At 35.2% G+C, this 27,482-nt stretch overlaps 1 protein-coding gene across 1 annotated transcript in view; it reads left to right on the top strand.

The window, feature by feature from the left end:
• The window catches only part of MALRD1 (MAM and LDL receptor class A domain containing 1), a gene marked incomplete at both ends in the record, with an annotated part of 598,196 nt that overhangs the window by 425,769 nt on the left and 144,945 nt on the right, over positions 1-27,482 (top strand). Inside the window, 2 exons of the mRNA XM_082619568.1 lie at positions 1,328-1,489; positions 24,554-24,711. Of these exons, the coding sequence (XP_082475694.1) occupies positions 1,328-1,489; positions 24,554-24,711 (320 nt within the window). The remainder of the gene's footprint in view (positions 1-1,327; positions 1,490-24,553; positions 24,712-27,482) is intronic.

The following is a 27,482-nucleotide window of genomic DNA, read 5'->3' as shown; positions in this document are numbered from 1 at the left end:
CTAACAAACACACAGTGGCTGTCTTGTTTGTAACATTGGAAGATTCTACATGTTTGCAGTTGTGTTAACTAAACACCTGGAGAACCACATTCCTCACTTTTATCCATATTATATAAGCATGGTATAAACCTATGTATAAGCATGGCATAAAAAGGATATACAGAGCCCATAAATAAGTATATAAAAACCAATGGAGCATAAGTCCTCTAGAATGAATGAAAGAAATGTATATAATTAAAAACGATTCTAGTTTTTAGGGATAAAGTGCAATCATGCCAGAGAAGTAAAATGCTGAGATTTTATGAAAATACTCTTTAGAGATCCAGAAAATTTTCTATAAAAACATTAAAGCTTTGTTTTGCCAAATGTTTGGCATCCATTTTAACAGCAAGTTTTTCCTTGCTGACAAAGTTTCTATATATGCTAATAATAGTTTTATGTTAAGAAAAAGTTATGAACAAGAAACCATCTGGAGAAGAAACGTTAAAAATAATACAAACTTAATCTTTCTAAAAAAAAGTCAATGACAATCTCAGTTGATTCATACGGATTAAACAATCCAATAATTCATTCTGTCTCTATAACACAGTTTTTACAGTGAATGCTCAAAAATAATAACTGCTATGCAAAAAGAAAGAAAAATGAAAGCAGTATCAGGGTATTATGAAGGCACTTTTCACAGATGACTAGGTAGTAGACAGTCAGTTATTACTAGTAATTTTTCTCATTGTGAACAACTTAATTTTTTTAATGAGTTATGAATCAACATTTTTGGAAGATAACTTCTTTCATTATTTAGTGACTGGCTCTGAAATGTTGTACGTGGGTGATGGGTATGGAATGCTGAGAGGGTTTGCATCCTATATGGTTTACTACTTCTACCAAAGGCACCTTTTCTCTAGTTAATGACTTTTCCTCTCTAATGGTCTATGCTGTTCAAACACCAGAGTAGACAGAGGGATGGAGTTAAACATCCAGACAACTGAAGATATTGATTTATTTGACCTGAATAATCTATACTATCATAATGTTTTGTACATTGTTCATGTGTAGATACAGTTTTATCAATCATCTAAAATGTTATTAGTCGATCCATGTAAATCCTTAATGGCTAAATGACAGTATTCATGCACTGCTTCTAGACCCTGTGATAAAAAAAAGTTTCAGTGTACAACTGATATTTCCAATGAGTGCAAATACCCTGGTTCTTTAAAATTTTAAATTAACAGAGTATACAAATACTAATTTAAAATCATCACAAATGTAGTATAATATCAAGTGTGACATAGATTTCCACAACATTCCATTAATATTTTTGTTTCCTTAGGCCAGTATACAAGCACAACAGGAAGCTGCAATTTTGAAATAACTTCAGGAAGCTGGACCACAGCTTGCAGTCTTACTCAAGACTCTCAAGATGACTTGGATTGGGCCATTGGCAGCAGAATTCCTACTGAAGCATTGAGTCCAGACCTTGATCACACACCAGGTAAATGCAGTAGAGATTGTCAGGCCATGTAGTTCACTGGGCTGGAAATTTGCTTTAACTATTTGAGTGAATGTCAGAGCACCTTCCTTATGTCTTTGTAAGGGTAGAGCTCAATATCCTTTATGAAAAGAGAGTTAGTTCCTTCCATTTAATGCCTGAATTATTTAATAGACCTAGAACTGATATTGCAACAACAAGGAAATCAATGACTCTATTTAAGAGACTCACAGATTTTATTTACCCTACCCTAAGGGTGGCCTTAAAGTCCCCAATTGGGGCAGGGACAAGTAGGGAACATTCAGATTAATGCATGCAGTAGGCAAAGGTGTACAGTTGGCATGCTGCCATGATGATCGCTAGCTTGCCACCAATTTCATTCCAGACCCTCTGAAGTACAGGGGCAGAGATTTAAAAGGTAAGTGGTGATAAAAAGAATGAGCATCAGCAAACTCTGAACAAGTTTTGCTTCCTGCCTGTGACATGAGATCAATGTAATCTTAAATGGTTTTCCAATTAATAGAGTCAGAGTAGAAGGAAGCTTGTATTCTTGTTTACTTTTACCCTGAAATCTTGCCTGATACTCAACACTTTTCTTAGGAATCTAACTTTCTTAGGAATTAAAAATAACTTTTTTCAGTGATAACTTTTCTTAGGGACAAAACTTTTCTTAGGGATAAGATCTAGAGTTTATTTTATTTTATTTATTTTATTTATTTTATTTGTGATGGTGAATTTTAAGTGTCAACTTGGAGGGTGTTTTTGGGTGAGGTTAACATTTAAATTGGTGAACTTGGAGCAGATTACCCTCCATAATGTGGGTGGGCCTCATCCAGTCAATTGAAGACCTGAATAGAAAGAAAAAGACCAGCCTCCCTGAGCAAGAGGTAACTCACCAACAGCCTGCCTTCAGACTTTATCTGCCCTGTTGGCTTTCTTGGGTCTCCAGCCTGCCGGCCCACACTGCAAATGTGGGGCTTGTCAGCCTCCATAATCACATGAGCCAGTTCCTATAATAAATGCCTTGCTATATTTACACAACACCCTATTGGTTCTGTTTCTCTGGAGAACCCTAGCTAATACCTCCTCAAAAAAACTGAGGCATAGAACAGTGAAAAAGAACAAGAACACATGGAGTTAAAATAAGTTTTCATAGAAAAGGTATACAAGATTGGCTCAGGCATTTTATGTCCAGTGAAAAGAGATCAGTAATTTTAGCATTTATATAATCCAGACAGATTGAAAATATCGTGATGTTCAATTACAGCATGGATGTTCATTCTTATTTTAAAGCTGTTTCCTAATTCAGCTTCAGATTGAATATTTCTATTCCTTTCTACCTGTCAAGTTGTATTTTTTCTGCCTTTCATTAAGTTTTTTTTTCCTTAAAAGAAATGAGATTAGTATACACCATGTTATAGGTTAATGGAACAGGACAGAGAATCAAGACACTTAGGTAAGTAATTAGGAGGATTTAGTGTATAACAAAGGCCAATTCAGTGGGAAGAAGTTGTATTATTTAATATGATGCTGGCATAGCTGGTTGTCCACCTGGAAGGAAACGAAATTAAATTCCAGTTTTTCTTCTATATATTTCATATACAACATATATTCCAGATGGATTAAAGATATAGATGTAACAAATTAAAATAATAAAACTCTTACCAAGAAAACATAGGGTAAACTATGTACAATTTAAAGGCAGTATCAAACTTTCAAAAGCCCAGATATAAAATTATAGCTATGCTCTAAATATTTCATAAACAAAATCAACAGGCATATAATAGATTTGAAGTTTTTTTCTTTACATATTACAGGTAGACTGTATATACAGATAACTCTCACAAACTTATTAGAAATGGCAATTTTAACAACCAGGAAAGATTTGCCTAGCCAGTTCACAGATGATCGAATTCAAATAATCAACAAATATATTAAATGATGCTCAAGTTCACAACTCATCAGAAAAATGCAAATTAAAATAATCAGATGGGAAGAGATTTTCAAAAGCCACTTACAGATGATGGAGAGATGGAGTGGGGGGAACAGAAGGGTACTTATTAATGGTTATGGGAAATTTTCTGGTTTGGAAAGCATTCTGGCCACATAGAAAACACAAGGACCAAGACATAAGTACATGTGTGTAAGGATATTTACGTCAGCATTGTTTACAGTTGAAAAAAATGAGAAATAAAATGAACGTGCATCATTCATACAATCATTTATTCATTCCTTTGTTCTTTTATTTATTCATCTATTAAGTGCCAGGCACTGTTCTAGGTCCTGGGGATACATTAGTGAATAAAACAGACAAAAATCACTGCCACAGTGGAGTTCACATTCTAGATGGAGGGAAACAATAATAAATAAACATAATAAGTAAATAACTTATATGGCCTGTTAGAAGTAGAGGAAAGAAAGAATAGAGGAAGTAGGATCGGGAAGGCCAGGGGATGGGTTGGGGGAGGATGGCAATTTAAATAAGCTGGTCAGAATAGGCTGCACTGAGAAAATGCCATTCGAAAAATGACTTGACGGAAGTGAGAGAGTGATACAGGTAGGTACCTAAGGAAAGAGTGTTCCAGACCTAGGGACAGCCAGTGCCAAACACCCTGAGATCAGAGTGTGCCTGATGGATGACTCAGCCTGGACACTAGTGATGTTCTGGTTGATCTAATTAATTGTTGTGCGGCTGCCCTGCGCACTGTGTGATGCTTGGCAGTATCCCTGGCCTCTACCCACTTGATACCAGCATCACTCCTCTCCCGGGTGCTGACAACTCAAATGTCTTCAGAAATTGACAGCTATCCCCAAGGTGCCAAAATTGAGAACCTAGAGGAACAGCCAACATAACTGGTTACTTTCACAACACACAGTATCATGCAGCCCCTAAAAAGAGAGTTTAGTGCCATACAGCTGATTTGCAGGGATTTCCAAAAGATATTCTAAGAGGAGTAAAGCAACATGCAAAATGATTATATAGTGTGATCTAATATTTCTAAAACAAACAATGACTGCCCCCCATCTGTGCATATATATAACTCCATGCCTAGATATTTCCAGAATAACTACGTGAACATGGAAAAGAGGATGAAAAAGGATACATACTCGTTTATTAACATGAATTACTTGGATGCGTGATAAGGTTGGAGTAGAGGAGAGGAGGAATAAATCCAAAAATAAAAAGAAAATAGTTGAAACCAGGAATCACACCTCAAAAGAAACTCAAATGTGCATGATGGTAGCACATTTATGTATGTGGAAAATGTGGTGGATATTTTTAAGTTTTACTCCTTAAAAAGCCTGCACTATTGTATTTCATTCTTTTAATATTTATTTTTTTCTTCAGTATTTCTTTTCATCAATTTTACATTACTGAGTAATACATCTTTTTCTGAAATTTAAAAATATAAATAACCAGAAAAAAGAAAACCCTAGTTGTTCCAGTAGACTAATATAACCACCTTTAAGCTTCGTATTTGTGTATCCTGCCATTCTTTCTTAATGCACATATTGGCCAATAAAAAGAAAGTTTCTACTTGATTTAGTAATTTAAAAAACATAGTGCAAACAAGTTTGTTATGAAATATGTTTAGCAACATAGTTTTTATTATATCATAGTATTCTATTTGTTGGATATACCATAATTTATAAAATTATCTAATGGTCAATTCTTAAATTATTTCCTAATATTAAACATCACAGCAATCAATATACATTTAAATGGAAATTTTTTTACTTTTCTGATAGTTCCTGAGGATAAAAGTTTCTGTTCCTTGAGAAACTGTAAGAAATAAACCAATATTTATTTCCTACTAAGATCCAGACAGTAACATCTAGATAACAAATGCTGGTGGGTTCTTTTGATAACATCTGAAGCAATCTTTCCTTCTCTTAAGACAATGTTTGAAAATTACCGAGCATGTCTGCTTGTATAATACTACTAATGGGACAAAAAGTATTGTAGGCTCAGTTTAAGAAAAAGTAGAAGTATAATCGATGGACATGAGAAAGTTTCCACACATTGTCCCAAAAGACAAACATAAGTAATCTATTGATACCTTTTAATGCAACAATTAAGGACTATTAATAGTTGTGTTTATTTTCTGTTTTTGAACTTTTATAGCTTGTGTGAGTTCATTAAAGACCACATGAAAAGTTTTCCATCTGGTTATTTATGCAATATGGTATACAAGTAGTGTCATCCACAGATAAGGAAAACTAATCATTCTGACAGAATACTTTATTATCCTCCCTGTTAATCACTACACAAGACAGTATATTTTTGCAGAGTGCCCTTTTCAAAGCAGTCTGATTATATCATCCTGGCTACACCACTACGGCTCACTAAACTTGTTTAGACATCACTGAGACAATGGGCTGCTAAGTAGATTCTAAGGACATTAATTAATGTTGACCTTCTGGGAAAAACAAAATTCTTTATGAGAAGGCCAGCAGATTCAGAGAGCCTACAGTCTGTTTCTAAGCATCACAACATCGCTGTTAATTAAAGCTGCATTTATGTATCTTTTCACTTATTGTTACCAAGATGAAGCATTAGATACATAAGGAGGACATTTTCAGTGCCCATCACAGGCCTATTTATGAGTCTTTTTGGAGCCATTGTTCAAAGCTGTAGAGAGAAACTACAAGCATTAATCCACTCTCCAGTCTGCACATGAATAAATAGTGTTTGAGCTTAGTATATACGGGATTTAATGGCAAGAAAGACATTTGCGTGACATGAATTAACAGAGGTAAAATTCAAAAGGCTGCTGTCTCTTTTTTATTCCCTTCCCTCATAACTTTATTTTCTTTTTAATGTTATAATAAATTAACCATCTCCACAATTAGATTGTAAACTCTGGTAGGGCAGAAGTCACATCTTTTGCTATTATTATATTCTCTCCAGCGTTTAAACTTGTAGCACTTGATGAATACTTGTATAGGCCTCATGCGACCTGGATCTATCTCCTTCTGTATTTACTGCAAATATTTTGGATCAATTAAGGCAACGTATACTTCCTGAGTGCCTACTAAACACCACACACAATGTGTTGGGAACTGAATTAAGTAAATGTTTGGAAGGTAACTGGAATGGGATATGCTGCCTGATATAATCCACATGCTTGCTGTTGTGCAATTCTGTGTTCACAGCCCAAGGTCAAAAAGTACCCGCAAACAATCTTAGTGACACTAATGCTCTAATGTGTATGACAGCAGTTTAAAGTATTAAGTGTTCAACAAACAGAACTTACTTGGTACTTGGTTGACAGAGCCCTGCAGGCTAACGGGTGATAACTGTACTTCCTATTGGGCAGACAGGACAGATATTATTATTCCTACCTTAGAGATAAGGAACAAGAGAAGTTAAAGGTCTTCTCTGAGCCTGTATACTGAGTAGCCAAGCCAGAAATGAACCCCTGATGTTTGGAGCCTCATCCAAGCCCATTCCCAGAACATTACTATCTTCCTTCATCCTTATACAGCTCTGTCTGAATCTCCTTAACATCCATATTTTGGGCCACTTAACCTCTATTCCTTCTCGATTTATATCAGCATCTCACCCTGGTCTCTGATAGAGTAGGGAGGGTGGAGGCTTGGTCAGGGATATGGTGTGTTATACACAAAAGCCAGCCCTCGATCCCATGTTTATCAGACCACTCACTTTGATCATGTCCACACACACTCATGCACACATACATACACATGCAGAAAGATATAATAACTGTACTGTAACACATTTTTAAAAATTCCAATCCTTGGACCAGAAATGTTTGAGGTATTCCAGAAGGGCATAAAAAAAGCTGATGGGATGAGAATGAATGGAGTAAAAACAGCAGAGATCCCATCCTAGGGAAGCATGGTTCACTGTAGATCTTCCCAAGGAAGCTACACAAATATTCTAAGATTAAAGTCAAAAGCACTGTCCTGGACAGAATTGTGTCCCCCCCTAAATTCAGATGTTGAGGCCCTAACCCCCAATGTGACTGCATTTGGAGAAAGGGCCTTTAAAGAGGTTTTAAGGTCAAGTGAGGTCATAAATTTGAGGCCTTCATCCAGTAGAACTTGTGCCCTTATAAAAAGAGGAAGAGACACCAGGAGGCACCTACACAGCGCAAAGGCCCTGTGAGAACCCACAGTGAAGGTGGCCATCTGCAAGCAAGGAGAGAGGCCTCAGGAGAAACCAACCCTGCCAGCACCTTGATTTTGGACTTTGAGCTTCTAGAACAGTGAGAAAATAACTTTCTATTGTTTAAGCACCCAGTCTGTGGTATTTTGTTATGTCAGCCCGAGCTAATACAAATACCGAGAAATGTTATGAAGAATTGTTGAGAGTAACTGACTGAGGAGCAGCACTCAGAACACCTGGCTGAGCTGGGAACCTGGCCCCACCCTTTGTGTTTCCCTGCTAGGACCAGTGTTTCAAACACAACTGCTCACAGAAGTAGCTTTTTCTCCCAGGATAAAATCAGAGTACTGTCATCTAAAGAAAACTGGGCATCTGCCTGCCTGGGAAAGGATTATCATGAGATAATTAGATCCTGAAAAAGAGACAGGGTCATACATGGGGCTGCACAGGATCAACACTATAGGTTTGCAGGAGGAAGTAAAGAAAGATAACTCTGACCAAGAATAAAAAATTGGAGCATTGCAGTTTGCATGCCTGCCGACCCCTTGGTCTCACAACCAAGGACAGTGGTTCTCAATCTTGGCTGAATATTAGAATTAGCTGGAGAGTTTAAACAAAGTACTAATATCTGGATCCACCCACAAAGATTCTGACTTAATTGGTCAATGTTGTGGCCTGGGCAGCAAGATTTTTAAGAACTCCCCATAAGTTTCTAATGTGTATCCAAGGTTGAGAACTACTGCCCCATAGGAACGTCTGTGTGGCTTCATGCCCAACTCACCTGTCCAGCACCTTCTCTTCATTCTTCCAATCAAAGGAGAGCTCTGTGGGGAAACAGTTCTGTATAACAGCAGGGGAAATTCTTTCCTGTTATCTATATACTAAGCAACAAAGGCCTTCATTCAAAAGTTGAAATGAAATAATGCCATTCGCAGCAACATGGATGGACCTAGACATTGTCATACTGAGTGAAGTAAGTCAGGCAGAGAAAGACAAATATCATATGATATTACTTATATGTGGAATCTAAAAAAAGGCTAAAAATGAATTTATCTACAAAACAGAAATAGAGTTACAGATGTAGAAAATAAACTTATGGTTACCAGAGGTAAGGGGTGGGGATAAATTAGAAGATGGGGATTGACACATACACACTACTATATTTTAAATAGATAACTAATAAAGACCTACTGTATAGCACAAGGAACTCTACTCAATACTCTGTAATGGCCTATATGGGAAAAGAATCTAAAAAAGAATGGATATATGTATATGTATTAACAGATTCACTTTGCTGTATACCTGAAACTACCTCAACATTGTAAATCAGCTATATTCCAATAAAAATTTAAGAAAAAAACAAAAAAATAGTTGAAATGGATAACCAAGAATTACCAGGCATTTAAAGAAAACCAATGTCATGAAAGAGAAAGATAAGGACGTGAAAAGAGAACAGTTATCCCTGGAGGAAATAGATAACTCAGTGTAGTAGACATTTGTCATATGTTCTCATCGCTCTTTAGAAAGCTACTGCTCTGTTTACTGTTGAGCCTTTAGAGTCCTGTATCACCCAACTTGTCATGTGCTTAGGATGAAAACTGCCAATCAGATGCCCATGTGGAAGACTTTGATTTGAAAACAAACTGCAACTACCCTCTTCCATTTATTGCAGCATGCTATAGGAGTATAATCATTTCTATGTGCAACATTATATAAAAAGTTGGGAATATATATATATATTCCCATGTATACATATATGTTCCAATAAATATACTTATATCTATATTAACATATAAAATATGTTTCCTACTGACTAAATATTTAATTATAGTAAGGAAGTATAGTTCATCTTTAAGTGTGATATAATAGTTAAGAAAAAAGAGTTCTAATCTTGTAGAAATATATACTGAAGTATATAAAGATGATGTAATTTGATATTTAGGGTTACTTTCAAGTAATCTAGTGGTATTGAGGATGTGGGTGGTAATATAGAGGAAACAAGACTGATCATGGGTTGAAATTGTTGAAGCTAGGTTTTGGGTAGATGGGATTTCATTATACTATTTTTTATACTTCGGTATAAATTTGAAATTTCCCCAAATAAAGATGTTTTAAAAAATAGTTCCCCAAAAATATGAATGCAACTTAAGTGAAAAAAGCCCTGGCAATATGACATCTAGCATGAAATAAGAACTGGATATTCAGAAAACACTAAGGGATTTGTACACAAGGTAGAAATGAAGACACGAAAACAATAATAAAAATAATCTCTTCACTAGATTTTCAAATGATACTCAGAGAATCAAAGTATATGATTTGTAAATATCTACTTCTTTTATTTTATCTGATCCTTAAACAATACACTGGAATTTATTATGGTACCGGTTCACAGCAAATTTCTGCTTAAAATGGAAATTTTTTGGATACTTCAAGGGAAGTTAATTACTAACATACTACTACTCTTCATCATCATCATCATCATCATCATCATCACATTAAAGTCTGAGAAGAGTGTTACAGGAAAACAGTTCGGATTTGTGTGATGCTTCAGCCATCCCTTTAAAAATGCATGTGACTAAATGGAAGAGTTTCTACAGGCGCGTGATGCCCAATAAAATGAATTACGTTGGCATGGTGAAAAAATGTTTTTTTAATTCATTCATTCAACAAATAGCCATTGAGCCCATTTTTTGCTAGCTGCTGTTCTAGTTATTTGGAATATATATTGAATAAATCAAAAAAGGATCTCTGCTGTCATGTGGCTGACATTGTAGCAGAGAGGAATAGAAAATCAATATCAAGCATTATAAATAAAAAGCTTGTATAGCTTCTGGGAAGTTAATTACTATGAGGAAAATAAGGAAAAGTGGAGCCTTCAAAGAAGGATCAACCAGGAACCAGGAACCAGTGGAGAGTAGCCTAGGAGTTACAAGGGTGGGAAGGTGCTATAAGTTAAAGACATTTTTCTGTGTAGCCACTAGAATGAGGGTGCCTGCATTGCTGTTTCCTAAAGGGCTGTGGATGGATGTTGAATAGTTGTTGCTCTTATCCGTTCACGAAAATCCAAACAAAAGGATTTTATTTTTCAAAAAAATAAGGAGAAAATTCAGAGGGATTTAGAAAAAGAGAACTAACATATGTTAAATGTTTCCTAAGAGTCAGAAAGGGTAAAAGGTTAGCATCTCTTATCTTATTTAATCCTTTTAATACACTGTGATGTAGAAGATACTAAATTCTTAGAAAGGTTAAAAAACTTGACCAAGCCACAAGGGTAAGTGGGCAGGGGGATTGGAATATTGAACTCTCTGACTAAAAGGCTTTCTTTTATAGCCTACACTGTCTGATATGATAGCCACCAGTGACATGGAACTGTTGAATCCTTGAAATGTGGCTGGTCCAAATTGAGATGTGCTTTAAGTGTAAAATACACACTGCATTTCGAAGATGGAGTTCAAAAGAAAATAGAATTTTAAAAATATCTCATTAATAATTTGTGCATTGATTATATGTTGAAATGATAACATTTGGGGAACATGGGGTTAAATAAAATGTATTACTAAAGATTAACCTATTTCCTTTTACTTTTTTAAATGTGTTGCTAAAAATTCTAAAACCACATGTGACTCACTGTTTGTTTCTGTTGGACAGTTCTGTTCTATATTACATTGCATACATAGAGAAGGCTTTCTTGTCTCTCAATTGAAAAAAAAACCACTTGAATTGACTAAAGAAATACTGAAAAGTATCCATATCTGGATATCTTCGAAGATGGGCAATCTCTTGCTTATGAATTCACACAGTTGCCACTAGAAACTGCAAAAATTATCTATATTTAACTTCAAGTCTACTTTAAGCAAAAGGTACTTTGAAAGAAAAAAGAACATATAAAAAGTAAAGTGGGGTGATTATCTTCATAATATTATATTGTGTATATTACATCCTAATAATTAAACCTTATCATGCAGTTTTTCTTGTGGTATCAGTAGTCTCTATGTTCAAAATACTGCTTTCTGAATTATTGCACAAATATGGTGGTTCCTTCTTCCATAACTTTCAAAGAGAAAAAACAATGTCTTTCTTTATTTCCATATTTTCTTTCATTTGTCTTCTATATGTTTTTTTTCTAATATGTAGTTAAGGTTCAAAGTTGATAGCCTATTGTTTTTATGAAATTACAGAGTTGGGAAATACCAGTTAGACAAGAGTTATGACTGTGTGTTAACATCCCTATGATGACAGGTCTTGTCTACATAACTCACTATACAAAACGATCCCAGACCTGTATGTATACATTGCATATTAATTCTTATAGGACCTACATTTTCAAGTAATCACCTTAAAATTTTTTCTTACGTACTATATAATGCAATAATTTTTGTTGGTAGAATGATGCTTTCCTTACAATATTTAGTTGTTTCACAACTAGACAGTCATATTCTGAAGCTTCTTGAATAGGAAGAACTTTGTCTTACTACAGAATCGAGTTGAAAATAGTGGCAATCATTGCATCATGAATCTCAAACACCGCCACCACTACAACCACCACCACAACTATGACATCAGCACGATCATCAGCATGGCCAGCGCGGCCACCTGGGCCTTTACTGGTCATATAAATTTATTTCCTTTGGATGCTCTGCTTTAACAATGAATTAGACAGCATTATCCCCATAATTGGATCTGGTATCATGTGGGATCTCTGAATTTATCTCAGATTCTTTTGAAAGCTTAATCTGTTCTATTTAATTTTAGAGCTGTTTCTTTGGCTTGACCTAGACAGATCCCTTTATGTTTAGCATAACTACAAAATATTTATGTAGTTATTCTAACTTTCTTTCATTGTCAATATTTTTTCTTTATGCTCAAGTATGCATTATAGAGTGTATGTAAATTATGAATATTAGTATTTTTTCCTCATTTCCTGCTATTTGTACCTCCTTTTTCTTTCCCCTTTACTTTTCTCCTGGGTTGCCCCCAAAACATATAAGCATTAGGTAAAAGGAGACATAGAATATTAGGATAAAATGAATAATAATAAATAGCATAACATATTCTTCTGACTTTATTATAACTTTTGGTAACCTTTAATATCATCTTGCAAAAGTAGTTTGGCTCTGATATTTTCTAAAAATGTATTAATTCAGTAATTATATACTTTAGAATGAAAGAGTACTAAAGAGTCTACTTTCATACAGTGCAGATGAAGAGAGGTTTTTTATTGTTACCGTTTATTTCTTTTTACTACTAAAAATTGATAATTGTTAAATGTAACTAAATAGAACAAGTCTTGTTGTCAAAAATTGTTGTGTCTATGTAGCTGGTATTCACTGAGTACCGATCACCAGGTCCCTGGCTTTCTTCTGGCTTTCTTGTTTTATCCTCCCAATACCTTGAAGTTTTACAGCAGAGGAAATGGGTGCACAGAGAGAATAAATAACTTACCCCCAGCCACACAGAAGACACTAGTGGAATCCAGCACTGGGACCCATGTCTCTCTAAAGCAAAAGCCTACATTTGTAACCCTTAGTCTCTAAGGCTTAATATGACATTCTCAAAACTTACTGAAATGTAAAATGTGATGATCAGATAAGTGAAGAATACTCAGTAGTTTCTCTTCTAAAACACAAAAATGTTGGAAGATGGCATTTTATCAGTATAAAATAGCTCAAAGCAAACAAGTATTTTTTTCTATATTTCTTATTTACTCTAGTTGCCATTTTCTTACCACAGTTCAGTATCATTTCTACTCTCTTTGTCTTGTGTTACTTTTTAGAACTACAAACATTCCACTCCAAATATACAGCAATGCCAAGGGAAAAAAAACAGGAGACTTTTTTGGCTGATAAATCTCAGAATATGTCTTGCAGGTTTAGATTTCTCTAAACCATTGCAAAAAGGCAATGAATGACACTCATCATTTGTTTGTCAATCAGAGTTAGAGTAAAGGCAATTATCTTTCTCACTTCATCTTCATGAAGTGAGAAAACAAGGGCAGTTCTCTTCATGAATTGAGTGGTTAAGCCAGAGTTATTCCTCTTTTCCTTATTTTACTCTGAGACAAAGGGTAAACTTGACTTTGGTGATGTTTAGACAGCAAGAACAAGCCCAGATCAGCTATAAGTCCTCTATGTGTCTTAAGCTCTCATGATCTGACAGTGATTTCCATTTTGTTGCCAAAAAGCAATGCTGATGTCAAAGCTTGAACCACTACCAATCATCCACATGTACCATTTGTGTTTTATTTATTTATTTAATTTATTTATTTATGGCTGTCTTGGGTCTGTTGCTGCGTGTGGGCTTTCTCTAATTGCGGTGAGCAGAGCTACTCTTCGTTGTGGTGCGTGGGCTTCTCATTGCAGTGGCTTCTCTTGTTGCGAAGCACGGCTCTAGGTGCGCGGACTTCAGTAGTTGTGGCACGTGGGCTCTAGAGCCCGGGCTCAGTAGTTGTGGCGCATGGGCTTAGTTGCTCTGTGGCATGTGGGATCTTCCCAGACCAGGGCTCGAACCTGTGTCCCCTTCATTGGCAGGCAGATTCTTAACCACTCCGCCACCAGGGAAGTCCCCACATGTACCATTTGAATCAATACCCCAAGCAACTTATATCACGTTTTTCTGCCTCTGGGGAGAAACAAAATCTTAATTTCTGTTTTTCTTTTCTTTGTTTTGTCTGTGTTCACTTAAAATACTTCCAGGAATACTTAATAATTGTTTCAGGTAGGACCCAGATGATGCTTTCTTTTTTTTGAAATGCCAGCAGGTATCATCTGTGAGACATGGTGTTCAGTGAAAAGCATATGAATGAAGCAATTCTTTTAGAATCCTGTAGGGCAAGATTAAACCCTGAATAAATAATCCGAAAATCTTTCTGGTTAGTTATCATTTTAAAAATATCCAGGAATCATAGTTTCTCTAAAAGGAATTTACTAAATGCATATTTATTTATTTTTTTTACAACTTTATTGGAGTATAATTGCTTCACAATGGTGTGTTAGTTTCTGCTTTATAACAAAGTGAATCAGTTATACATATACATCTGTTCCCATATCCCTTCCCTCTTGCGTCTCCCTCCCACCCACCCTCCCTATCCCACCCCTCCAGGTGGTCACAAAGCACCGATATGATCTCCCTGTGCTATAAATGCATATTTATTTACAGACTTTATTTCTCAATAAAACAATGAACCATTAAGCTTATCCCTTTCTATCTTCTCAGAACCTTGCCTCCTTGTATTTACTTCCTTTTTTGTGTGTCCTTAAATTGCCTCTTTATCACTACTTTGTGCCTTCAAGCATCACAATTCTCTTACCTTAAAAACAAAATGAAAAAAAAAGAGAAAAACAAAATGAAATACCTAACTACCTAACCTTAACTTTGTTTCCCGTCTAAGTATTATTGTTTTTTAATCTCCAATTACCATTTCCCACACATTGTTTGTATCCCCTACCTCACTACACACATCTTCTTTGACTCCCTACAATCTGTCTTCTGCAAAAAATATTATTTCTTCAGCATATAATTATTGGTCACTGACTTTTGGTCACTGATGTAAAACTGTAGAGATAATTGTTTATCAAATACATTCCTGACCCTCATGGAGCTTGTATTCTAGCTGTCTTTGAGGACTTTATTGATTTCATAATCATAATGACCTGATTCTTCTAATGCTGCATTTGATCAATCCACACCTTCTGGAAGTGTTCATCTGTGTTTTCAGTACAGTGGACTGTGATTTTTCCCCTAATGTTATATTCATATTTCATGCTTTTTCTTTCTCCTTCTAAGACCTAATTGTGAGTCTCACCCAGTATTCTGACTTGGACCTTTTTATGTCTTTTCCTACATATTTTGCTTACTTAGAGGTTTTATTCTCTCAGTGCTCAAAATTTGCTCATTCCCGCATTTATGTAGCCCTTATTTCCACAACCTCGTCCCATATTTTCAATTGCCAGTATCTCTAAGTCACATATTCAGATTCATACTTACCTTCCTGTAAGAAAGAATCTCCCATAAAATAAATGAAATTGAGTTATTTGTAGTGAGGTAGATGGACCTAGAGTCTGTCATACAGAGTGAAGTAAGTCAGAAGGAGAAAAACAAATACCGTATGCAAACACATATATATGGAATCTAAAAAAAGAAATGGTTCTGAAGAATCTAGGGGCAGGACAGGAATAAAGACACAAACATAGAGAATGGACTTGAGGACACAGGGAGGGGGAAGGGTAAGCTGTGACAAAGTGAGAGAGTGGCATGGACATATATACACTACCAAATGTAAAATAGATAGCTAGTGGGAAGCAGCTGCATAGCACGGGGGGAGATCAGCTCAGTGCTTTGTGACCACCTAGAGGGGTGGGATAGGGAGGGTGGGAGGGAGATGCAAGAGGGAGGAGATATGGGGATATATGTATATGTATAGCTGATTCACTTTGTTATAAAGCAGAAACTAACACACCATTGTAAAGCAATTATACTCCAATAAAGATGTAAAAAAAAAAGTCTCCTACTCCTGATTTTATTATTTCGGTTATTAACATTGTCATCAACACAGTTAATTCTCTCTGAATTGCAAATTGTCACCTCTTCGTTCTCGACTTATATCCTTTTCTTTCTTTGCATCTCCACCTCTGTCATCTTAGTTAACTCCTGGGCTATTGCACATGTCAAGGCAACTCATCTCCATACAAATATTCTCCTAAGCCAGGCCACTCTTCACATTGATGCAGGGTTAATATCCCTAAATAATGACTCCTGTTCTCCAAATCATCAGAAGCTCTTCATTGCCTTTTAATTGGCTTTAAAGTCTTCCTATGCTCTTTCCCAAATTGCATTTCTGATTTCATCTATTATTCTTCTACACACTGTGTTCTTATCCCTCAAATATGCTTTGGGTATTATAAATGTCAACTTTGGGCCATATCATTTTTTTAGTATGACCTGTAATTTTGTGTCAATGGTGAACATGATGAATTGGTTTGAAGGAATCAAGGTAAGCAGGCCTGTAGTATAAGGTTTTTTGTTTATCTGGCTAGGAGTAAGGTTGTATTTACTAGTTACTGCAGCTGTAGATGACAGAAGGTAAAGTTTCCTCTGGTGTCCTTGTTTTTGTCTCCCTTGTATCTTCGTGTCCCAGACTTCTTAAATAAGGTCTGAGAGATGATGCTCTTTCAGTACAGTTCCCTGTTAGTATGTAGGAGCCCTACGGATGTGATGATGGGGTGGAAAGGTGCTGAGTGTAAGGTCAGGGGAATGGAAGCATTCTACAATCCTATGGTTTGAGCTCAGTCTTTTAGTGAGTCTGCGTCCTTTCACTGTGACTACTCTCACCCTACCCGACCCCATCCCAGACCCCTTAGGTGAGATAGAAAATCTAGAATTTGCCAAGAAAATTAGGCACACTTCCAAATGGCTACTTTTTCCCCTCTCCCTGTAAGAAGCAGAGGAGATTTTTCTCTCCAGTCTTCACAGTGAGAACTTGGTAGGGCTCCTGGAGGTAACATTGTTGGGATGCCACTAAGACTGGTCCCCCTAGAGTTCATATCCCTCCAGCTTTCCCACACTGAGCTTCCAGCAGTTTGTTAATTACAGTTTACCTTTTCCTCACCCAGTACAGGCTCCAGCCACCGTTCCTTTCCCCAAGTTTCTGCTTTGCTAAGTTGTCACTGTCTGTATCTGCCTGTTGTCTCTTCAGTTTGGGGGCAGCAGTTTCCCCTGTGATCTCTATTCTCTGAAGGATCTAAGAAGAGTTTTTTGAGTATTTGTTGTTGTGAAGATGAAACTGAAGCTTTCGAAGCTCCTTACATGCTGGACTGGAAACCAGAAGTCTTCCCCCATTGTTTTTTTTAGAATAATCTTTTCCCATTCCTATACAACTTTCTTTGCCTACTTCATCTCCACTGTATTCTTTAATATACTAATATAATCTACTATCTTTTTTGAAGTCTTTCTATATCCACCAAATTTAAGCCATCTTTTATCTGTTGAACTGCATAGCGATTATGATCTACATCAATACTTGGTATTTTATGCTAACAGTAACCCCAATGAGCTGTATATCATTATTATTATTATTATTATTATTATTATTATTATTATTATTATTATTATTATTACCATCCCCATTTGATAGATGATGAATATGAGAGACAGCGGGAATTTCGTGTTTTTCCCAAAGTCATAAAGCTCACAAGTATCAGAGTTTGGATTAGAACCCAGCTAGTCTGACCCAGAGCTTATCTTCTAAATAGTACATATTGTTAGCTTTTTTTCTTAGAGTCTTTTGGGTATTTTCCCAGTCATAACTTGTCCATCCCCCTAACATCCAAATGCAAGACATGGTGTCTTCTATATAATAGTTATCCAATCAGTAACTTGTGATTGATTATTTAATCAATTATTAAATGATTATTTCCACTGCTAAAATCATATTTATATCTATTCTTTAAATTTTTCACGAGAGTAATAATAATTTGCAGCTGTGTTCTAAGCACTTTACATGTAGTGTATCGTTTAATCTTTACTGCAACCCCATGAGGTTAAAGTACCTACTATAATTATCTTATTGCTTCTGAGTCCTGGAGAATTTAAATAGGCTGCCCAAGGTCACATACCTAATAAGTGGAAGAGTCAGGATTTGAATCAAAGCCTCCAGTACCTGCAGGCTTAACTAGTGGAAAATCCAGCCCACAGTTTCTGCTAGTTATTTATTAAAAGAATATGATAATCCTGTTTTCTGTTTCCATAAGAATAAATATTCTCTTCTTATTTGCTTTCCATATAATGGATCAAACAAAATCAAAGTTCTTACCATATCTCACTTACCTAAAGAAAAGGGTTTATGATTTATATTTTTATTTTACTTTTTAATCTCAATTTGGCAAATGAAATCGTTACAGAAATGCTATTAAGCCAATAATGTTTCCAAAGGCATCTTGACAAGAAAAGACACATAAAGATGTTGTTCAGTGTTCTTTTAGTATAAGGATTAAGAACTACAGAGTCCTTTGAAATTCCTAGACTTATAGGAAGAACCAGCCAATTCCATTCATATTTCATCTTCGTGTGATTGAGACATTCTTGCTTCTGAGCAAATTAGAAGCTTCCAAAATAAGATGAATCTACCCTGTGTTGGCATGTCACAACTAGAAGCTTCACTTTTATATCAGAACATTGCATACTGAGGGGGAAAACTTGCAGCACCAAATTTGGTAATAGTAAATAGTACTGAAATGAGGCATTCAGTTGAAAAACATGTTTTAAAAAATAGGTAATAATGACTCTCAAGAGAATAATGTCTGTAGAATAAACTGTTGGAAAGGGTAAAAATAAAGAAATGCCAAATCTGTTCATTACACAGCTCTACAAAAAGCAAATAGAAGTGATATAATGACAGACAATGTTTATCAAATACCATGAGAAAATTTCATTTGACTTGAGAGGCGCTGTATCTGTGGTTGCCATTTTGACAACTTTGAGGAAACTTTTGTTCTCTGAGTATGTTTACATTTCACAGGCTGTAAAACTTGCAGATGCAAATAGCCAGCACCTTGAAAATCTGGGGGCAGGGGGAATTAAAGTAAAAAAAGAGATTGAGGGCATTTCAACTGATAGTCATTATGCACCCTTCTATTTTAGAGTGAGAGACAGGTAGAAATTATAGAGAATGTAGAGCCCAGCTAAGTCTGACTCTGAGGAAGGGAGAATTTGCTATCTTGAAAGAGAGACATATTGCTATCTTGAAAGAGAGACATATTGCTATCTTGAAAGAGAGACATATTGCATCGCATTAAAAAAAAAAAAAGCATTAGGCAGCTTTATTTTATGAGCAAGAAAAAAAAAAGATGAAAATTGCCTCCAATTTAAAACAGGGAATGAATTCAGATCACTTGAATTGTCTTTTATGATTTGACCCTAGTGCAAACGAATATGATTCTGCTGAGGGCACTGGAGCTTTAAAAATACAGCTTTCTTTTAAAAGTATTAACTGTCTATTTTTAAAAGACATGTCAAATTTATTACCTTATGGCATAATAACTCAATGAAACATTTTTGAAAACTCAAGATTGTAGCTAATAACATCTAAAAGACAAATTAGAAGCTTTACTCTCTACAAACACCAAAGTTAAAAAAGAATGTCCATGAAGCATGGTGATGGATTCTGAATGTGGCTAATATATTTTGGCCTCTAATGTCAAGAAACAGTAGTGATTTGAACAAAGTACACTTTGATGCTGAATTTGCCTTATTTGACATTAAGTCAATTTTTGAAAACATGTCCAATTCTTTAAAGTTTTTAAGGTAAAAAATTGAACATTCATGAGAAATTTCTATCCAGTTCTTATTTTAACTAATTAAGATGTGAAATATAAAAGCTATACCCTAAGAATCTTAAGAACTTGTAATCATTACACAGGTACAAGCAAAATTGAAGTATTAATCTGAAAATTTACAGAAAATATCAGGAGGCAGAAAGTATGAGGAGAGGTAAAATTCGGACAATATTTAGTGAATGCCTATGTTCTAGAGTATTACATCTAGTAGTGTTTAATTAAAGTATGATAGATTTTACAAACTTAATTGAATGCATACTGTCTAATATATGAGAGCTAAGTAACATTTTAAATGCCCAGTAGAAAGCTGTGAAACAGTCCAAAATCAAACCAACAAACAAAAAATTCCGCTTCTGTAGAAATCTGTCCCATGAATGAATGTTGTTGATCATTCCATATAGTTACATTTAAATAAAGCTGGTTTAATGATTTATCATTAAATTCTAACTATGTTGTGGCAGCTGAGACTTTTCAGTTTTATTATCTGTTTTAACAAGTTCTGAACTTTGTGTGGGAGGCTAGATTCCTCTTGACCTTCCCCAAGGATTTTGCTAGATATAAATAGGTAATTTACCTATAAATAAGTAATTTTCAACGAAGCAACTGAAAGTTTATAAATGTTCAAAAGTGGGTCTAGTCTGAGCTTGCTAAAGAACGAGTCTATTTCTGAAAATATAATTCAATGTAAGGTTTTATAATTTTGTGATACAGTACATAGTTTCTGGATAATTCATAAATTTCTATTAATAATTTTAAGAGGCTAAGCAACTTTTCACGTTGATGATTCTCCAGAAAAAATATGACATTGCAACAAGTCTATTCCATTTACAAAGTCAGACTTACATATGTTTGAGTTCTAGCGTTTAAAATCCCCAAAGACCAAATTTGCAATGGTGGCTTCTAAATTGCCATGCTCGGTCTTGCAATCTTAAATTTTTTAATGGATAAAACTTTACATTTACATGCACTAATACATCACAGAGCAATTGACTTTCTAATTTTTGTGTTTGACTGTGGGATTTTGTAAGACCAAAATTGAATATGCAAATCAGAAGAGACCAGGTGGGGTGTGCTTTGGAAACTCACCCTGAGTCCCCTAACTAATAATTGGAATTGTTAACTTTGATGTTACGCCGTATATAACATTGTTTGTCTTGTACTGAAATAAGTATACTGCAGTGAAATGATGGATAATTATCATCCCCAGTGAACTATAGTTTTTTTGCTGTTTTTTTTTTTTTACACTGAGTTCCATGATATAGCCCTAAAATACAAACATCAGATTGTCCCACGTTCTTTTCAGTGATGTATCTTTGCTAAACTGCTTTTCAGTAGTTGCTGTAAGAAAAAGTAAGTACTGGGAAAGATAAATGTGAAATAGGGAATGAAGGTGAGGGTTTTCGATCTGATTTCAAGGTTTGAGAATGTGTGCCCAGTAGGCACACATTCCAATAGAAGGTAACTGTGGCTAATTAAGAATGAAATAATTTGTTTTCAGTTTGTGTGTTTTAGTTTTTAAATGCCTGTAATATTGTTGGAATACCAATAAGCATTAAGTTGTTTGGACTTAAATACTTAATAAACAAAACTGCAGTATTGCTCCCCACCTGGGCCGCTGTGAAAAAGGTATTGGGAGAATTCCTAACTTTGTAAAACAGATTAAATTTGTGTCAGTGAACACAATTACTTTTTCCCCACTGCCCTAAATATTTGACCTTCAGCATCAGGTTAGCAGTAAAGCATAGAATGAAATATATTTGCTGTCTGAATTAAACATAATCTGCTTTTGAATTAGAAGTTCATCAGTCTCATTATGTATGCCATACTATTTAAGAGCTGAGCTACTAAATGTAGAATAGTTTCATACAAACATAGTTAACATTAATTTACCTTATTTGGAACTAGATCAAGGCTATTTCTTTACATCCAGTATAGGTTGAATAGATTCCATATTTTCAATAAAGTCTTAACTATATAAAAAAGTAATTATTATAGCTAATTGTATTATATTTCCTCATTCAGGGTAATGTTTTAAAGCATGTTTCATAAAGTGTAATCTAAATGTACTGGAAGTCATCAGGAGTGTAAAAAGTAATAAGGTGAAGGAGAACTTAGATGTTCTTGTTTAATCAAAATAGCATGGGTTTACAAGGGGGGAAGGTGATGGGGGTGAGTGGTGGTGGTGTGATGAATTGGGCAATTGGGATTGACATATATACACTAATATATATAAAATAGGTAACTAATAAGAACCTGCTGTATAAAAAATAAATTAGTTAAATTTTTAAAAATAGCATGGGTTTAAAGAATGTATGTTCTTAATGAATAAGCCACGGTTCTTGGTAGGTTTGACAGATGGAGTGTAGGTGTATCTTGGTTGTGCATGCCACATATATGACTTCATTTTCCAAACAAGAAAACAAACAAGTGACATCCTTGCAAAGAAATGTGAAAGAAAACTTAGAAAACTGTTTCATTGCTGAATTAAAATAGTGTATACAATTTTCCTAATCCACTATTTGCTAGCACATAAAATATATTTCATAGGACAATGAAGATAGAAGACTGTTCACTGATGCAATAGGGAGACTTTTCAACTTTTCAAATTATTTCCACTACCACTCTTTTATATTGAGGAAAATCTTGATATAATAATTCACATGTCATGTTCCTTGGTTATTTTTCTTGATTAGGATTTTTTTCTTTATTTTGCCAGACATTATAAGGGTTCTTAGCGAAGAGAAATATTTTCAGTAAGGAACATTTTTTAAAAAATAGATACAAGTCACTTTCAGTTTCTCATCTGTCATGTAAGTCATTTGGAAGTCATTATTCCCATCCCCATAACAAGACAAAAAGCTGAATAAACTAAAAATCAACAACTCTTCCTGATCTGTTAGAGAATTGAGGTCAAAGGCAAACCACTGCCTCCAAATTGAAGACAAACAGGAGAAACAAAATCACAGCTTCCTGGAGCAGAAGCTCACGAAGAGAAACCTCTGCAGGAGTCAGAACTAGGGTAGCAAATCCTAAACTATAACTGATGAATTGTTGCAGGCTCAATGTTCACACATTTGAGAGATTAAAAAATCCCAGGGGATTCAGTGTTAGGGGGCTCCACACTTGTGTAAGTTTTAACTTCAAGAGTCCTGCCATTCCTCACAGTGAAGATAGAGAGACCTCCTCTCTGCTTTGAGCTGGTGGAAGGGAAAAGTAGCCATTTTGAAATTTACCCAGAACAGTGTGTTCTTAATAACAAGACCTGCTCTCAAGAGAGAACACCAATAAGTATTGGCTATTGCAATAGCTAAATCCAAACCACTGATAACACCAAATGTGGATGAGAATGAGAAGCAACAGGAACTCTCATTCATTGCTGATGGAACTGCAAAATGGGACAGCCAACTTTGGAAGACAGGTTGTCAGTTTCATACAAAACTAAACAGTCTTACTATAAGATACAGCTGTTGTTCACCTTGGTATACTCACAAATGAATTGAAAACTTCTGTGTACACAAAAGCTTAACACACTGATGCTTACACAAGCTTTATTCATATTTGCTAAAGCTTAGAAGAAACCAAGATGTTCTTCATAGGTGAATGGATAAGCAAACTGTGGTACATCCATACAAGGGAATGTTATTCAGTGATAAAAATAAATGAGCTATCAAGCCACAGAAAGATATGGAAGAACCTTAAATGATACATATTGCTAACTGAAAGAAGCTAATCTAAAAAGGCTATGTACTGTATGATTCCAACTATATGACATTCTGGAAAAGGCACACTGTTAACTCACAGTTTATGATTTAAGAACCTATATCTCAGTAACAATAAAAAATACCACAGGAAAAAAATACTTTTAATTAGAAAATATGTTAATCGCCTTAGTTTAGAACTACAAATAAATATTTAACATAAGAAAGTATATATGTATTTTTTTTTCATTCTCCCCCAATAAACGCCACGGAGGGAATAATAACTATGATGAATTTTGATGATGTCGGCAGAAAAATAAAATCCAATTGTGTTTAAATGGAGAGCTCTTTCAGATACTAATGCAGTTGAGAAGAACAGAAGTTATCTATTGCTCAGAAAAGTAATGTGGTGACTTTAAGAATTACATTTCACTTTGCAGTTCTTGCCTACCATTCACTGTTACTTTGGTCAGTGTGGGAATCAGAACAACCAAAAATGAGATACAATAACAATCAGCCCCAGCAGCCTCTGAACCTGCTCTACATGCAGCATACAAAATACTTTATGTATTTGAAACTGACAGACAGGTTTGAGCAAACTAGGAGAAAAAGAATACTCTTTCAGAGTCAACACAACTATCTGATCACTTTATGCACAAGTCGCATACCAAGGTGAATTTTATGAATCACATAGTGACACTCTTAATATTGGTTCAAAGAATTAAATATTATTAATGTAATTGAGAAAAAGAAAATGAGTTGTGTTTAATTTTCTGTGTGTGTGTGTGTGTGTGTGTGTGTGTGTGTGTTTGGGAAAAAGATGAAATCTGTACTTGATTTAAATATATTCTGCCTCATGCTATAAAACATATTTCACTAAACAAAAAATATATTCATCTGTTACAAGGTAGTGGCCAGCACTTCCTGTATGTCAACTCATCTGGCCCCAAAGAAGGATACACTGCAAGAATCACTACTTCTCAATGCTTCCCAGCAAGCCTTGGAATGTGTACTCTTCGGTTCTGGTTCTACATGGTCGATCCCAGGAGCATGGGCGTATTAAAGGTACAAAAGGAAGATAGAGATTTGTCTTTCACTGAAATATTCAGAGCATGTGTTTAAACATTTTTTTTCGGGGGGGGAGTCAGACAACACCCATCCTGATTCTATTAACTTCTCATTTCTTTCTGGGGCGATGGGACTTTGGCAAGCAGTGCTGTCATTCATCTTAATCTCATTCAAGATTTATCTCATTCACTGCTGCCACCTGAACTCAATTATGGCTCATGCTATTTAAAAGATTATCTAGAGATAAAAGATTATGGGCAGAGTCTACATATATCTTCTAATAACAACTTAGATAGGGACAATGAAGAAATGTGATGAGAGGGGTAATAATGGAGAGAATTTTCTTCCACAAAGTAAAAGCAAAGCACACTTAAGATTATACGTATATATCAGCTCACACTAAAAACAACATACCTGCTTCATTTTTAACTAATTTAATATAAGAATCTGCACCAAATGCAAATGTCTTTAAAGAAACAAGTTGCTGCATTTATACTTCTTATTGCATGAGAGATCAATGAATGAGCTTTTCATTCATTAGGAACCAATTTTGAAATCTTAATTTCTAATTAAAAGATTGTATATCAGAACACAACATGTAGTGTTATTGCTTTGAAATTATACAGTCATTTGTTATTGGGATAAATACAATTTGGAATTTTTGTCTTTATCTCAAACATTGTCCCTTATAAATAATAACAGCTATTATTAAGTGATTCCTATCTTTCTGGCTGTTCATTTTAACTTTATATGTGTTATCAGTTTTAATTCTCACATTCACCTGATGAGGTAATATCTTTTTCCCAAATTTTTAGTAAAGAAACTGAAACTCAAAGTGGCTCAGTAATTTTTCCATGATTACACAACTAGCCAAAAATCTGATTTCAAAGGTCTGACATCCTTTATCCAGCATTGTTTCTCAGATTTTCTGCAGTATTCAGAGATGTCTAAGGAGAAACATGAGGGAAAGAAAGAATAAACGGCCTTATCAAGTCTAGCCATTGATAGGAAAGAGACCTCTTATCAAGTAAAACTAAAAACATGCAAAGAAAGTGGAGGAGTTATATGGATTCTATTTAAATGTCCATTTTCCTAAAGAGAAGCCAGTAAAAACAACAGAAAATGAGATTCATTTTTAACAGTTTCAATACATGTGAGTCTATGTAGATCATGAGAAAATTTTGCATTTTTTCCATTGTTTTTACATACAGTATGTGAATATTCAGTAGATTAGCCTTTTGCTTATGCTAAATTTTGTCCAGGGTAATTTATAACTACTGATCTTAAAAAAGACTCTCTAACATGTTGTTTTTACCGACATTTTAAAACATTGATGCTGCAATTGAAGAGGACACTAGTCAATGGTTATTTGTTACACACGGAAGCAAATAAGAAATGGAAAGGCCAATGAACCATTCAATGGAATGCACGCAGATTCCAGTCACTTTCTAACAAAATGTTGCTTCCTCAATTCAAAAACAGTGTCCGTATATCCTTTAGCTCTTCACCAGCTGGTCATTCAGTGCTATAGACTGAATGTTTTTGTCTCCCAAAATTCAAATATTAGTCTAACTAAGACAGTCAACTAGTTCAGTTACCTAGTTAAACAGCCCACTGTTTTAATCGATGTTTCTACAAATAACCTTTGAACTGGAAACGTTAGCCTCAAGTCTTGATTTCTGATAGCTTGCTTTTGGTGAGTACAGGTTTTTCTAACGGAGGCCAGCAGTTAAGTGTAGCAATGCTTTTATACTCTGGGCTGCCTTCAGAGAGGTCTACTGGAAAGAACAGTGGAGGCCAACGGTAGTCAGGTTGACATCCAGGTTTTGTAGAGGAACTGCCCTACCCCACTCCAGATTGTCTTGGTAGGTTTGACTGTCACCATGACTTTTTTTTTTTTTTTACCACCTCCATAGATGACCCAAGTGGGGCCAATCATAATCATTTACAGTATTTGATGCAATGTTTATAAGAGGCTTTCTCTTTCTTCTGTGTTGCAAGTCACAAGGAAGTAGGCTAAATCTGGGGCTACTGGAAACCATCTTTCCCAATATGGGGAGAGAGATTGTGTGAGAAAGAAGCTAGCACACAGAGGGACGTAGGACTAAAAAAAAAAGGAGGAAACAGAATTATTCCTGTTTTGTTTAAATCCTGGAGCCTACTTTACCTGAGCCAGTAAAATTCTTTTTGTTACTTGCTATTGAAAAATTCCTAACTATTACAGGCACCCAAGGAGAAACTATTTTCATAATGTATCCTTATGTCTCTGACTGATCACAGTTCCTGTGGCAAGTCTCTTTCTCAACTATTGCTTTTAATCTTGAATTATTCCCAGACTGAAAAACTTCCTGAGTATGCCATATTTTTATATGTGAGTGAATCAGTTAAGTGGAAACCCATTCTTTTTACCCTTTAAATCAAGGCTTTCCAGCAACATGCTGTTCGTTCACATGCAAGTTTATTCTTTCTTTTAATCTCTAATTTAGGTATAAGAGTGTCACATTTTACAACATTTTCTACGGTGGGGTTTTTCAACTGATGTGTTGCATTTGAAAGAACCATCTGTAGTTACAGCATTGGCAAGTCTGATGGACAGATAGTTTCTTACAAAAGGTCTGAGAACCCAACTTTGTGCATATATTTTCTAAGTTAACCAGAAGTCCAACTAATATTATCTGGATTTGTGGTGAGGAAGAACCTCCTCTTTTTCATATTAAAAAGAAATTTTTAAAGAATAAAATAAATGATAATATCCACTGAGGGCATGG

The sequence above is a fragment of the Mesoplodon mirus genome, assembly GCF_964341445.2.
Source record: "Mesoplodon mirus genome assembly, chromosome: 4".
NCBI lineage: Eukaryota > Metazoa > Chordata > Mammalia > Artiodactyla > Ziphiidae > Mesoplodon > Mesoplodon mirus.
Note: the sequence above shows the minus strand (reverse complement) of the source record. Positions and strands in the feature narration are given on the sequence as shown.